General features: G+C 42.1%; 2 protein-coding genes across 2 annotated transcripts in view; both read right to left on the reverse strand.

The window, feature by feature from the left end:
- LOC146977901 (flotillin-1) overlaps positions 1-14770 on the reverse strand; it is a 364493-nt gene that overhangs the window by 269936 nt on the left and 79787 nt on the right. The gene's annotated exons all lie outside the window — the stretch shown is intronic.
- LOC146977904 (uncharacterized) overlaps positions 1-14770 on the reverse strand; it is a 34275-nt gene that overhangs the window by 2204 nt on the left and 17301 nt on the right. Inside the window, exons 7-9 of the mRNA XM_085790531.1 lie at positions 13122-13409; positions 9302-9480; positions 591-683 (exon numbers count right to left, since the gene is read on the reverse strand). Coding sequence (XP_085646657.1) covers positions 591-683; positions 9302-9480; positions 13122-13409 — 560 coding nt within the window. The remainder of the gene's footprint in view (positions 1-590; positions 684-9301; positions 9481-13121; positions 13410-14770) is intronic.

Raw genomic sequence — 14770 nt, forward strand, 5'->3', positions numbered from 1 at the left:
ATTATAAATGTCAGACATATATTTATGATACAACAACAACAAACATTTTTTTATATATATATTTTTTTATATATTATATTTTTTATAATTTCTTTTTTAATGTATTAAACATACACTTAGATACTCAGACACACACCCACATGCATAAATACACTGAAATTTGTTCTACAAGGGTCTGACCGGGTCTGACTGCTGGTCAGACGTATATTATGTCTATGGTCAGAAACCCCGGACCAAGATGGCGGCACTATTGACGTACGCTGAGAAGCAGAAGGCGGCATCTAGCCAGTATATCTATGGGTCGCTATTATGGAGGACCTAGGTGTTATATGTTGCTTTTTTTCTGCCTGGCAACACCCACAACGATTGTGATTGGTCTAGAGAAATCCAAACAGCCGGGACGTTTTTTTTCCCACAGATCTCAGAATCAGAGTCGGTCCAGCAAGACCTTTCTTCGTCTGGTGAGCGAGACTATACTGTATGTATGTGTGTGTGTGTGTGTGAGTGTGTGTTACTGTATGTGTGAGTGTTTGTGTGTTATTGTATGTGTGTGTTTGTGTTACTGTGTGTGTTATAGCTTCATCTCTGACCTTGATGGTGACCTCTGTGCTCTCCGTCGGTTTGTCACACACCGACTGCGTGATGGACTCCTCCGTGAACCTGGAGTACGCCTCATGGACCACCTGCACACACACACACACAGTGGGTTGTGTCAAAATGCAGCACCAACACTGTAACATCGCAGCAGCTGTAAGTGTTTTTACATACAACACACAAACACACACACATAAACACACTTGTCAAGAGCACATGAACACACACACACACACACACAGACACACACAGATAAAGACAAAGCACAGGAAGCTCTTAAACACGCAGAGAAGATAATGAGGATGAGGATGAGACATCGTCATGTCATCATCTATCGTCATGACGACAGAGGTTGAGAGGACGCAGAGTTCAGATCTTTGAACCAAGAGAGGACGACTGCTGTCATCTCAACCTCCACGCACACACACACACACACACACACATATACACACATTAACACACCTACACACATACTGTATATACACACGATAATTTAAATGAACATTATAAGCGTTAGCACACACACACCTACATCCCACATCAACACAAACACTCAGATAAGACTGCAAACACACACACACGCACACACAGTGTCGGTGATGAGCTGCTGCTTTAACATTTATCCCATTTTATGTAATAAACCACATCATAATATACTGTATGTGTCACAGCTCCAATATTTATGTTGGAAGTGTGATGCCTTCACTTGCGGGAAAAAAAAGAAGAAAATATGTAAGAAAAAATAAATCCAGAAAAACAGCAAAAACTTTTTCACGTGAATGCATCGTCGCACATTCGTGTCTTCAGTCTGGCTTCCTTTGTGCTAGTTTCATAACCAAATAAATAAAAAACGGAAAAGCTTGAGATAGGTAGAGGTGGTAGAGGTGAGAACACATCACAAAATAAACACGTACTGTACCATTCTGAACCTGTCGAATTAACACCGAGACAAAATCACATTATGTAAGTAAAGGAGGTGGCGCTCAGTGTATTGGAAGTGCTCCTCCTCTTCACTACGTCTTTATAACAAGATTTTAAGTCTTTAACTTAAAACACAGGCCAGACATGAAGCAGGTTTATGAATTTAAGTCTCTAAATCCTGTTTTTCTAGTCCAAAAAAGAAAAACATTTAATAAAAAATGTAAAATCTTATTCAAATCCTCACATTATCTGCACAAACAGAAAACATGTCAATGTTTACGTGAAGTTTAAATATAAAATCAGATTCAACATTTATGTGAATTTTTTTTAACTTTCATCTAAATCCCAAATTTGACTATTTGATGTTTGGGGGGATAAACGTAAAAACAGCAGCAGCCACGATGGGAGCGTGGAAACATCAGGTCGCAGGTTTTACATAACTGCTTATTTATATCACTTAAAGGGATAGTTCAACATTTTGGCAAATTGGCCCATTGCCATAACCGCTATAGTCATAGCAGTAGGTTCGTTAACTTTATTTGTCGGTGCAAGCTATTTTTAGAACGGCGGAGCAGAGCTGTGAGCTGCTCAGAGCTACACTACGGAGGCTCATGGGATTTCTTGGTTTCCCTCATCAAACTCATCAAATACACAATCCAACAACTCCACAACGCTCTGGTGGACAAGTTGTGAGCTGCACATTCACCACGCTATGAGATAATAACACAACGTTACCAGACAGAGTTGTTTTAGAGGGAAATTCAGGGTAAATACAGAGACTGCTTGCTGAAAAACTGTCCCTGAACGCAACGCGCATCAGCGGTTTTGCATGAATTTCCCTCTAAAACAACTCTGTCTGGTAACGTTGTGTTATTATCTCATAGCGTGGTGAATGTGCAGGTCACAACTTGTCCACCAGAGCGTTGTGGAGTTGTTGGATTGTGTATTTGATGAGTTTGATGAGGGAAACCAAGAAATCCCATAATGAGCCTCCGTAGTGTAGCTCTGAGCAGCTCGCGGCTCTGCTCCGCCGTTATAAAAACACCTTGCACCGACAATTAAAGTTAACAAACCTACTGCTATGACTATAGGGATTATGGCAATTTGCCAATTTGCCAAAATCTTGAACTATCCCTTTAAAAACAGAAAAAACACACAAACAGGAACCAAACAAACACAAAACACAGTCACACACTCACAAGAAAACACACACACACACATCCTGGGCCAGTAGTTGATTATTGCAGAAATAATTCTCAAAGTGTCTCAGACGAATAAAGAAAAAAGGTTAATCACTACGGCCCCTGAACGCACCACGCCACACCACCAGATGACGTTTTTACCGTCTAATTCACCCACACAGCAAAAAAAACAACCAACAAAAAAAACACTGAGCTAAGAGACACGTGTGCATGTGTGCGCCGCTTATCTAGAGCAGTGAAGCTTTGGCGTCCTCAGTTATCATAAGCACAGAGTTTATGAGTAACTGCAGAGCTCGGTCCAGTCGTTAATCAGCGGTGAAGGAGAGAACAGGAAGAGAGAGAGAGAGAGAGAGAGGTAGGAACCATCTCAACAGGTCATTTAAGTCGCTCTGCTGATATGAAGCTTCATGTCTGATTTCTTTTAAAGCAAGTGAACGCAGCTCTTTCACTTGTTTTAACCAACTCTGGATTAAATGACTTGTTCAAATGGAAATTAACGTGTTTTTATTAATATTATTATATCATTATATATATTCTTAATTTGCACCCCGACCTGGGTCAAAGCTGAGTCCTGGATCCTGGAGGACGGTTCTCACTTAGACTGAGCTTTAACACTGATACTACTTAAAGGGACAGTTCAACATTTGAATCCCTATAGTCAGTATAGCAGTAGTAGGTTCATTATACCTTTAATTATCGGTGCATGTTGTTTTGAGATTGGCGGGGCAGAGACGTGAGCTGCTCAGCGAACACAATGGAGGTGAACGGTACAGGTCCCCTGTCCCTCATCATCAAACTCATCAAATACACAATCCAACAACTCCACAACGCTCTGGTGGACAAGTTGTGACCTGCACATTCACCACGCTATATGAGATAATAACGGAACATTACCAGACAGAGTTGTTTTAGAGGGAAATTCATGCAAAACCGCTGATGCGCGTTGCCTTCAGGGACAGTTTTTCATCAAGCAGTCTCTGAATTTACCTCTAAAACAACTCTGTCTGGTAACGTTCTGTTATTATTATTATCAAATACACAATCCAACAACTCCACAACGCTCTGGTGGGCAAGTTGTGACCTGCACATTCACCACGCTATGAGATAATAACACAACGTTACCACACAGAGTTGTTTTAGAGGGAAATACAGAGACTGTTGATGAAAAACTGTCCCTGAAGACAACGCACATCAGCGGTTTTGCATGAATTTCCCTCTAAAACAACTCTGTGTGGTAACGTTCTGTTATTATCTCATAGCGTGGTGAATGTGCAGCTCACAACTTGTCCACCAGAGCGTTGTGGAGTTGTTGGATTGTGTATTTGATGAGTTTGATGATGAGGGACAGGGGACCTGTACCGTTCACCTTCACTTTGTTCACTGAGCTGCTCACGTCTCTGCCCCGCCCATCTCAAAACAACATGCACCGATAAGTAAAGGTGATGAAGCTACTACTGCTATAAGATCTGACTAAATGTTGAACTATTACTTTAAGTCATTTGTCCAATCAGAGACTCATCATTCTCCTCCAGGAAGATATAAAACATATTTATGATCTCCTCCTGATGGACTCGTGTCCCTGAATGTGACATTCTTGACCTTGCACTGAGCTTTTGATCACCAAAATAAAATAAAAAGTCCATCTTCAACTTCTAACAAATGTTTGTGCCAAATTTGAAGGGATTCCTCCAGTGCATCCTGGAGATGTCGTGTTCACGAGGCCCAAAGTGTGTTTGGTGAGGTCCAATATTGAAACTACATATTCTACGTATAGTAGCTAAACTGTATCAGAGCTCAGTCATGTGACTCTTGAACAGTCTGTGTGGATCACAGAGACGCTTTGACCCACGTCGTCCCGGTGCCGATTCACTTCCAGCCGACTCATCATCGATTTATCTTGTCAAATCAGGTCTCTGATCAACTCGTTGCTCGTCCGTTCAATCGATCGATCGATCAATAATATCTGTGATGAATGGTGCTGAGAACCTGAACCTGAACGTGTCACGTGTCAATGATCTCACGTCACGTGACGGCGAAGTTGATCAAGGAACTCATTTGCCACAAAAAAAAGCAGCACATTTCATCTAGACACCGATATATGAAGGAGGGAAGGAAGGGCAGGGAAGAAGAAGAAGGAGGAGGAGGAGAAAAAAGAAAGAAAGAAAGAAAGAAAGAAAGAAAGAAAGAAAGAAAGAAAGAAAGAAAGAAAGAAAGAAAGAAAGAAAGAAAGAAGAAAAGAGGAAGAAGAGGCCAGAACACTTTTCTCTCACCAAGAAGAGGCTCCGTGTGAGGCTCCTTAAAGTGAGAGGGAGAAAACGTAACGCACAGGTAACATCAGCTGTGGCCTCGTCTCCATAGCAACCAGTTAATTTCACTGAACCAAGATCAGCAGAGAAACATCAGAAACATTGATCATTGATCAGATGCCCCCTCCGCCACCACACACACTCACACATTCAACAAACACACACACACACACACACACACACACACACACACACACACACACACACACACACACACACACACACTAACACACGACCCTGAAGGAGACAGGTGAGTCATTACACACCTGTACAGTAAATATATAAATACACACACACACACACACACACTGCAGGTGTTTTGTGCAGGTGCAGGTGTTCGGCTTCGTCAACACGACTACGCTTTCAACAGTGCAACACAAGTAGATGGTCTAACAAGCTCTTTTATCATTTTGTTTCTGTTTTTTCAAAATAAAACACAACCCCTGAATTTTCTGAATGAAATGCAATGCCAGAAATTTCAAAATAAAAGACAACCTGTGAGTTTTCAAAATAAATTCAACCCTGGACTTTTCAAAATAAAAATCCACCCCAGAGTTTTAAAATCAAACACATCCCCAGACTTTTCAAAATAAAACTCAACCCAAGAATTTCCAAAATAAACCACAACACCATCATTTTCTAAATAAAGAGGAAATGTAGCAGGGAGATGAATTTTCAAAACTAAAACGTAGTCGTGTGGACGTGACCTGATGCTCTGTTCACATCTGTTCTAAAAAGTGAAAATAAAGTTTTATCAGTTTGAAACAGTGAAATAATTTGGCTATATTTGGATATGTGGATGGATCAGACAGACAGAGATATGTTAATACCAGATGTGAACAGGAGTCCATGATAGGCTACTAACATGTATAAATCCAGCTGTTTCTTGTCTCTTAGTTAAAACTGACTTTAGGATGACTCAGTGAAAACACTGCGACACACACGGACACACAGTGACAGAGAGGAAGAGAGAACAGAGATAAACATCAGTGACATCATGTGACATCGCAGACAAACACAAAACAAACTCATCCTTCGACATGACGTCAGAAAACAGTGAAATAAATAAACTCTGAAGCACTGTGAGCGGTGTTCAGCGACTCCTCCGTCTGCAGTGGGTTTTTTTTTTCTCTAATTGGCTCATAAATTCAATCAGATTAAAAGATCGTTAAACTGTGGAAGATGATGGCGAACGATGCAGCGACGAGCGTCAAACAATAATTTCAATTCCACTAAAAGAAAAAGTCTCCAAAGATAATTGAGCTTGTTTACATCGGCTTTAAATTACAGACTTCTGCTTTGGCCCATTGATGAATCATCACAGTGCTGCTTATTTCTAATTACATCAAAATGCTAAATGAACTTTGTGATAAGACGAGACAGGCTGATTTATCCCCGGCTCTAACGGGATTTTTTTTTCTAATGAAACTCTCGCTTCATTCCCGTATTGAACCGGCGTCCCTGAGAGGATCAATCAGCTCCTGAGCCTTCATGCAGCTGAGGTGTTTGCTGCTGGTGACTCATCTGTTTGTAATGAGCTTTTAATTGGTCCATAAATTCAGTTGTTTAACAGGAGGCCTCAACTGGGAACGTTTGATGGATGGACGTGTTGACAGAAGGGTTAACTGTCGCCTCCACTAAATCATCCAATCACTCAGTTAAACAGCCGCAAGGAATTTAAATAGCCAATTGGAAAACAATCAATGTTTTTTTTTTTTTTGGTTCCTGTGGGCTCAGCACTGCCTCCTAGAAACCTCATAATTCATTCATTCATAATTCAAGGTTTTCATTGATAAGTGACATTTATAAGGCTGAGTAATGACTGAACTTCCACCTGTAGTCGATAAAACCCATTTTAAAAACAACATTCAGCATGAAATTAAACGGAAACATGGTCTGCTCTGTTTCCAGAAACAGTCAGGAATGAGAAATGATTCATTTTATAATAATGGACAAAAAGCTTTGTTGTTTGTTCATCATTATCATTAAGGGGTGTTCACACCAAACGCGATGCTGCGTTGTCGCGCGTCGAGATTACATGTAAAGTCAATGCACAGACGCGATTAGTCGCGTCATCGCGCCGGGCGATGCGATGGACGCGATAGCGCGGCGCGATGGACGCGATGCCGCGAAAATCGCGCCAACGCCCGAGTTGAAAATATTGAACTTTTGCGGCGACATCGCGTGACGCCGTGACACAACAATACACTGCTACCGACTGCTACTCACCGGAGACAGATGGACAGGCACTCTGCAGCTGAAAAGAAGAGCCTGTAACTTTAGTTGGTGTCCTGCCTGGAGGTCCTGCACCAACCCTAGCTGCTAGCAAGTCCTCAAACTCAGCAACAGTAGTACCGTACAACGGCCGCGATACGAGCAGGGCTGAGCGGAGTTTTTTTTACCTGCTACACCAGGACCAGGACGTCAAGGATCAGCTTCACCTCGTCCATTGTCAAGCCTACGGTAAAATGAGTGCACTTTCTGTGTCTCAACACATGTTTACATCCGTCCTGTTAGCTGGATTGACAGTAGAGGGGAGGGGAGGGGGGACGCGATGACGCGTCAAAACACGAGTGATAGCGCGACGGATTGTCATTTGTCGCGCGAAAAAATCGCGTTCATCGCGTTTGGTGTGAACACAGCTTTAGGCACAAAAATATCTGGTGGGAAAAAAATGTTGTTATTGTCGGAAGGAGCCGTTTGGATGGATCGCCTCTCTAGAAAAATCCCATTAGCCACTTAAAAATCAAAAGTTCAATAATGGCACTCGTTCCTGGCTGAGCACAGACTTTTTACCATTAAATGTAGGCTGGCTATTTCATAATTTTGCTATTTCATCCGTTGTTTTAGACAATGATGACATCAAATTCTGAAATGTCTAGGCTATGTAATTTGAGAAATTCTTCATTAAGTACGGTGGATTTATGACAAAACTTCACTTGTTTACATTTCTCTACATTAGCCTGCTAAGCTAACTCAATATATTGTTAAAAGTTCTGATTTCACACAAAGATTCTTCACAGTGCATGAACTCATTGCAATAAATAACGCTGCCTTGTCACAGATGGTGGCCATCTTTGATTTGGTTTCATCAAAAGAGACTAGACTAGGCTAACTCACTAGCACTGGGCTAATTAGCAAGATTTTTGTTGCTAATATTTTATAATATTTTTGCATAAATATGCTTCATATACATTTATGAAGATTTTTCAGTAAATTAACTTACTGCAAAACAACAACATTCAGTTTTATCAAAGAAGCTGCATTAGCTCTTGAGGCTAACTCCCTAGCATTGGGCTAATTGGTGAGTTTTTCTGTAGTGATATTTTTGCAGAAATATGCTTCGTGTACAGATTATTCATTTGAGAAAATATTTGGGTGAACTGATTGCAAAAAAACAACAACATTGCCTTACCATAAATGGTGGCCATTTAGTTTTATCAAAGGAGCTGCATTAGCTCACGAGGCTAACTCCCTAGCACTGGGCTAATTAATGAGTTTTGTTGATGTCAATGTCTCATATGAGAACCCACAGCAATTGTAATACTGAATAGTAGCTAAAGCCACAAGGTGAACAATCTTGTTCATATTGAACTTTAGTAGATCTAGGGAGATGTTGAAGCACATTTTTTTGGCGGGGGCGATTGTATTGTTTTTTTTATTGTGTGATTTGTCTGTCACGTGGCTGTTACATTGGGTTCCCTGTCTGCACAACAAATGTAGCTACCATTTTGTTTAGGAATCCAGACCTTGACCTTGAGAAAATATTGGGTAAACTTTATGCAAAAAATAACATTCCCTTGGCAGAAATAGCGGCCGTCTTGGATTTTCAAGAGGCAATGTGTCAGTAATATCTGAGGGGGATTGGTGCCAAGTTTATCTATCATTTATGTTGTAGCCTATTGCATTATCGCTGACGTGTTACCACAAAACCAGACTTGACAGACTTTAGACATCTGTAACTGAAAACAGAGAAACAGAAGAAGCCTCGAGTCTCCTGGAGCTTCCTGCCCTCGATCGGCCGTGTTGATGTCAGTGACTTGGCAGCAGCAGCCGTGCGAGTCGGGTCCAGAGCTGTGGGGGAGGAAGTGGACCAGCTGACCGTCCTGACTCCCTCAGCGGGAGCAGAGCAGAGCTTTTCCCAGCCAACAGAGAGAAACACACACACACACACACTTCACTCTGCTCTGCCCATATGACAAGCCCCTAGCTAACTTCACCTACAGTCCAACGCGATGCAGACTAGTGACAGCGGAGTGCAGCAGGTGTGTGTGTTACCTGTCTGAACGCATCGCCGTCGCCCTTCCCCGCCTGCTGGGCGATGAGCTGCAGCTTCTTGCTCTTCTCGTTCCTCTGGTGCACTTTGTAGATGCAGGACAGCAGACACACCAGCAGCATGAAGGCGATGAGGCCCAGCATGGAGAGCATGGCCACGGTCAGAGGAGGCAGTTTATAGGCTGGACCAGGACCAGGACCAGGACCAGGACCAGGACCAAGACCAGGACCAGGGAGGACCAGGACCAAGACCAAGACCAGGACCAAGACCAAGACCAGGACCAGGGAGGACCAGAACCAGAACCAGGACAGAAGAGACGAAAGACAAACAGAGAGAGAAGTGATGAGTCTTCTGTAGCTGCAGCTGCCGTCACCTCATCATCCAAATAAAATGATTACAAAACACAGCATCCTGTTTATATTTGCACAATCATTTTGATTTTTTTAAAGTCCCTGAAAAGTGACACTAGATTCGTCTTCTGAGTTAATCACATCCCAGACAGATGTCTTATTAACCATCCTGCCAAATGTGAATGCTAGAAAAATTCGTTTAGTAGGTGAAATTAGGTTTTAAAATCATGACAAAATGAGGCAGTTCTCTCAGCTGTGGAAGCTGCTGCAGGCACCGAAGCCCCGCCCACCTGCTGAGCTTCGTCAAGTTTCAACTGTCAATCAAATACCGACCAACTACGCTAATGCTAACTGTCACATCGTACCCGAGCAGAGCCTGAGTCTGAGTCCAGCTCTTATCTGAATGTTTCAGATACACACCTAGCAGTGAGGGAAAGTAAATATGTACAAAAAACACCACATTTACATTTAAATAAATAAATATTTTACAATGAACCGACCAGTCTGCATTACTTTTTATTTTACTAAAAACAGAGTGCTGGTGGACTGGTAGCTCCAGCGGCAGATGCAGTAGGGTGGGGGGGGGGGGGGGCATAGACAGTTAGAGGGAATAGGCCTGTTTATATGCATATTTATTAGAGGATGCAATGCTAAAACATTAACAGCTTTATTATGTTGGCTTGTGAGCATGGTTGCTTCACAGAGTGAGATCTGTGTGTGTGCAGTAGGTCATTGCCCTGATACTGCCAGTAAAGAAAAGCTCACAGGGACAGTTCAGAGGTGGGATTTATATCGGATAACAAGCGATAACATTGTGAACAATTTGGAATCCTCTGCGTTATTGTATACCATACATTACTAAATTTGTCTTGAAATATGGTCAGATCTTCATCCAAGTTACAGTTATGAACATAGCAAACTAAAAAACACACAATCATTGTATTGTACTTGTCCTTATTCAAACATTCACAGTGTCCAGTCAGGAAATCCAGAGATATGGGTCAACACTACTTTGACTTGTAAATGACGTAAAGCAGGCCTTATGAGAGAAGAAGAGATCCCACAGGCGTTCAGATATTCGTCAGTCCACAGTTGGAAAAAGTAGTGTCTGTGGTTCTTCTCTATGGAGGTGGGCGCCCAGCTGATATTGACACAAGCACATAGGCCTGTTTAAAAAGGTGAGTTTTCAGATTTTGCAGATCTGAGAGTCCGAGAAGGGGTGTTGATGTGGAGGAGGTCAGAGAGGTGTGGGGGGGGAGGTTATGGATGGCCTTGAAGGTGTGGAGCAGAATTTTAAAGTCCATGCGGAATTTAACCGGGAGCCAGTGAAGCTGTTGCAGAACAGGTGTGATGTGATTGATGGATGGGATCCTGGTGATGATACGGGCGGCAGAGTTCTAAACCAATTGGAGTTTATGGACGTGCTTGTGGGGAAAACCAAGGCATGGCAGTGGAGTTGGGAGTAAGGGATGGAGAGGGAGACGGTTGATGTTGCGTAGATGGTAATAGGCTGACTGGGTAATGTTACTGATGTGGGTTTGGAATGAGAGAGTACTGTCGAGGACGACACCCAGACTCTTAACCTGTAGGGAGGGGCAAACAGAGGAGTTATCGATGGGGATGGTGAAACTTGGGAGTTTTAGTGAGAGTTTTATCTGTTGAGTTTCAGGAAATTGGAAGAGAACCAGGTTTTGATTTCTTGTAAACAGTCACAGAGGGAGGAGGGCGGGAAGGTGGAGGTGGGTTTGGAAGAAAGGTAGAGCTGGGTATCGTCTGCATAACAATGGAAGTGGATGTTGAATTTACGGAAGATCAAGGGGCAGGTACTATAAGTTTTTCTTCATCCTGCCCCTTTTCATTTATGGTGACTATGTGTACATTATGTAAATATGTGCAACCATTAGGGGTGGGAGAAAAAAATCGATTCACATTAATATCTTTTTTGACAATTTTTTAATCGATTTGTTTTTTCAAAAATCTTTTTTTTTTATTTTGAATTTTTTTTTTTTAATCTTTTTTTTTTTTTTTTTAATATTGTGCAATGTGCATTTGTTAGCCTTTTTTACATACAGAGAGTCCAGGTTTTGAAAAGGGTTTAAGTTCACTTTATAATGGAGTATGTTAATTTATAGGCTCCTACAGTATTTGTGTGCAGATAAATGTTAAAAATGCTAAAGACTAAAAATCAAGAGAATCGGCAATATCGTAGAATCGCAATTTAAATCTAATCGCCATCCAACAAATCGTAGAAGAATCGAATCGGGAGAAAAGCATATCATCCCAGCCCTAGCAACCATGTGAAGTAGGGGAGCGCCGGGTCGATTGATACACGGGACGATTGATACAGAGCGATTTCCTCGAAAACCACACAAGCTTGAGCCGTCAGATTTTGTCACTATGTTCAGCACTCAACACCGACCAATCCTGGGAAAGCTTGTGAAATTACGTCACGCCATTCAAAAGTTATTAGCGCGAACCTGTTTTTGACTACGGAAAGTAAAATCTTACGTGCGGTAGTTTTTTTGTGATCAAAAGTTGTATTGTGTGTTTCATGCAATAATAAACAGGTCCTAAACTATGAAATGTCATAGTTTTGAAGTTTAGAGGCAAAACAGGTTGAAGTGTCAGTAGTCGCTGCAGGGACGATTGATACAGCTGTTTCAAATGTCCCTCACGCCACCGTGCGTAGTGATTGTGGTCACACTGCGCGATCAATATCTGTATATAAATCACCGAATTAATAACTGTTCTGCAATGAACAACAACCGATTTGAATGAACAACATGTAGGTAATAAACACCACATAATTTTAATGAACAAAACATGTTTATGACATGAATCAACAGATATTCAGCAAAGTGAGGGGAAAATGCCGAGGGTAAAATGACAATATGTTCAACTGTGTATCCATAAACATGACTTAGGACAGGGAAATAAGTAAATTAAATGAAAATGCAGTTGTCCAACAACTCGTACAAAAGAAGAAAGGCGAGTTTAATCGAAATGCGGATCTTGACAATTACGCACGGGACAAAAATATTTATTTGACCTATTTATATTGTGAGAAATTATGTGACATTTTGGCAATAACGAGTACACTAGTATGTTGTCTGATATGCTGCATAAAAACGAGAGTAATGTCAGTAGTTTCTGTTTAAAGCATGCTGTTTCAACCGTTCCTCCTCTGTGTCTCAAACGACCCGCATAGGTGGGGCGTTTGAGACAAATGTCAACTTACGTTCAAAGTTATAAAACGGCGTGATCATCCAACATATGTGTTAAATTACACTTGTAACTAAGAGAATACACATGTGAGTTGTTGATCACATGATAAAAATGTTTGTGTACATAACGTCATCTTTGAAAAAGACGTTTAAATGAAAAGTGTATCAATCGACCCGGCGCTCCCCTATGTATACCATGAATGGAATAAATGAAATGAAATGAAACGTGTCGTCTCTCTCTCTCTCACCTTCCACCTCGACGTAGACGTACGCCACGTTGAACCCGGCCAGGTCCGTCACCTTGAAGACGCCGGTGTCGGACACGTGCACCTTCTTCAGGATGAGCTCCGACCCCTCCACGGTCAGCCGGCCCTCCAGCATGGGGTCCAGCGGCGCCGCCACCGCCCCGCGGTCCAGCACCACCCGGTCCTGGTTGTCCGACTTGGGCTTGTAGACGATGTTGAGGTTGGAGTGGTGAACGTAGAGGTTCATCTTCAGGTTTCCTCCGTACGACAGGTGCACGAAGTCCTGGTGCTCTGTGGAGGAGGAACATCATCACATCCACAAGTTCTATACTAAACATCTTCACGGTAGCATTTGCATGCTTAATCTTGTTTAAAGGGATAGTTCAACATTTTGGCATCAAACTCATCAAATACACAATCCAAACGCTCTGGAATCGATCTCCACCACCATCACGACTCCCGACCACAGAACCATTAGGAGAGAGAGAGAAAAGGGAAGTGAAAGAGAGAAAAGAGAGGAGAGAGAGACGACAGTGATGGACAGGATGAGACTCTTGTCCTGCTGCTGTTGCCACGGCAGCACTGGATTAGACCGAACGTCTCAGAGGAACAGGATCAGAGAGAGAGAATGACTGAACCTCTCATTCATCTGCTCCAACGGATTCTCTCCCACTTAAAGGACACGTTCTGGTGTTTTTCAATGAAAACATCTACTAACTATTAGAAATGGGGAAGCAGCGTTTTGTTAACATTAAAGCCGCACAATCAATAACAAACTGATCATATCTAAATCACAGGAGCTGCAATTCTTTGTGTTGTGTTGCAACGGAGACGCCCTGGACGACAAATTAGACGTGTTTGTCCCCTTCAAATGTTGAACTGGACCTCAGAGTGACCAGCAGAGGATCTCAGACCTGTGTCCTGGATCACAAAGCTCGGAAATCAAGTCAAACCAAGTCTTGGCTCATGGGATTTCTTGGTTTCCCTCATCAAACTCATCAAATACACAATCCAACAACTCCACAACGCTCTGGTGGACAAGTTGTGACCTGCACATTCACCACGCTATGAGATAATAACACAACGTTACCAGACAGAGTTGTTTTAGAGGGAAATACAGAGACTGATGATGAAAAACTGTCCCTGAAGGCAACGTGCATCAGTAGTTTTGCATGAATTTCCCTCTAAAACAACTCTGTCTGGTAACATTGTGTTATTATCTCATAGCGTGGTGAATGTGCAGGTCACAACTTGTCCACCAGAGCGTTTCGGGAGTTGTTGGATTGTGTATTTGATGAGTTTGATGAGGGGAAACCAAGAAATCCCATAATGAGCCTCCATAGCGTAGCTCTGAGCAGCTCACGGCTCTGCTCCGCCGTTCTAAAAACAGCTTGCAACGACAATTAAAGGTAACAAACCTACTGCTACGACTATAGGGATAATGGCAATGGGCCAATTTGCTAAAATGTTGAACTATCCCTTTAAAGCCACAGGTTCCTGTTTAACACACCGAAACCATTATTTATCGCAGTCTTCAGATATAATATTTTATTCTATGACCTTCATTAAAGTCGGTGTGTTCTCGATTTATTTTATCTACATTCTTCTTTGCAGCTCAGTGCTGCTGGTTGTACATACATTAAATAAAGCTT

The sequence above is a fragment of the Trachurus japonicus genome, chromosome 11 (assembly GCF_045865225.1).
Source record: "Trachurus japonicus isolate A0001 chromosome 11, Traja_1.0".
Taxonomy (NCBI): Eukaryota; Metazoa; Chordata; class Actinopteri; order Carangiformes; family Carangidae; genus Trachurus; species Trachurus japonicus.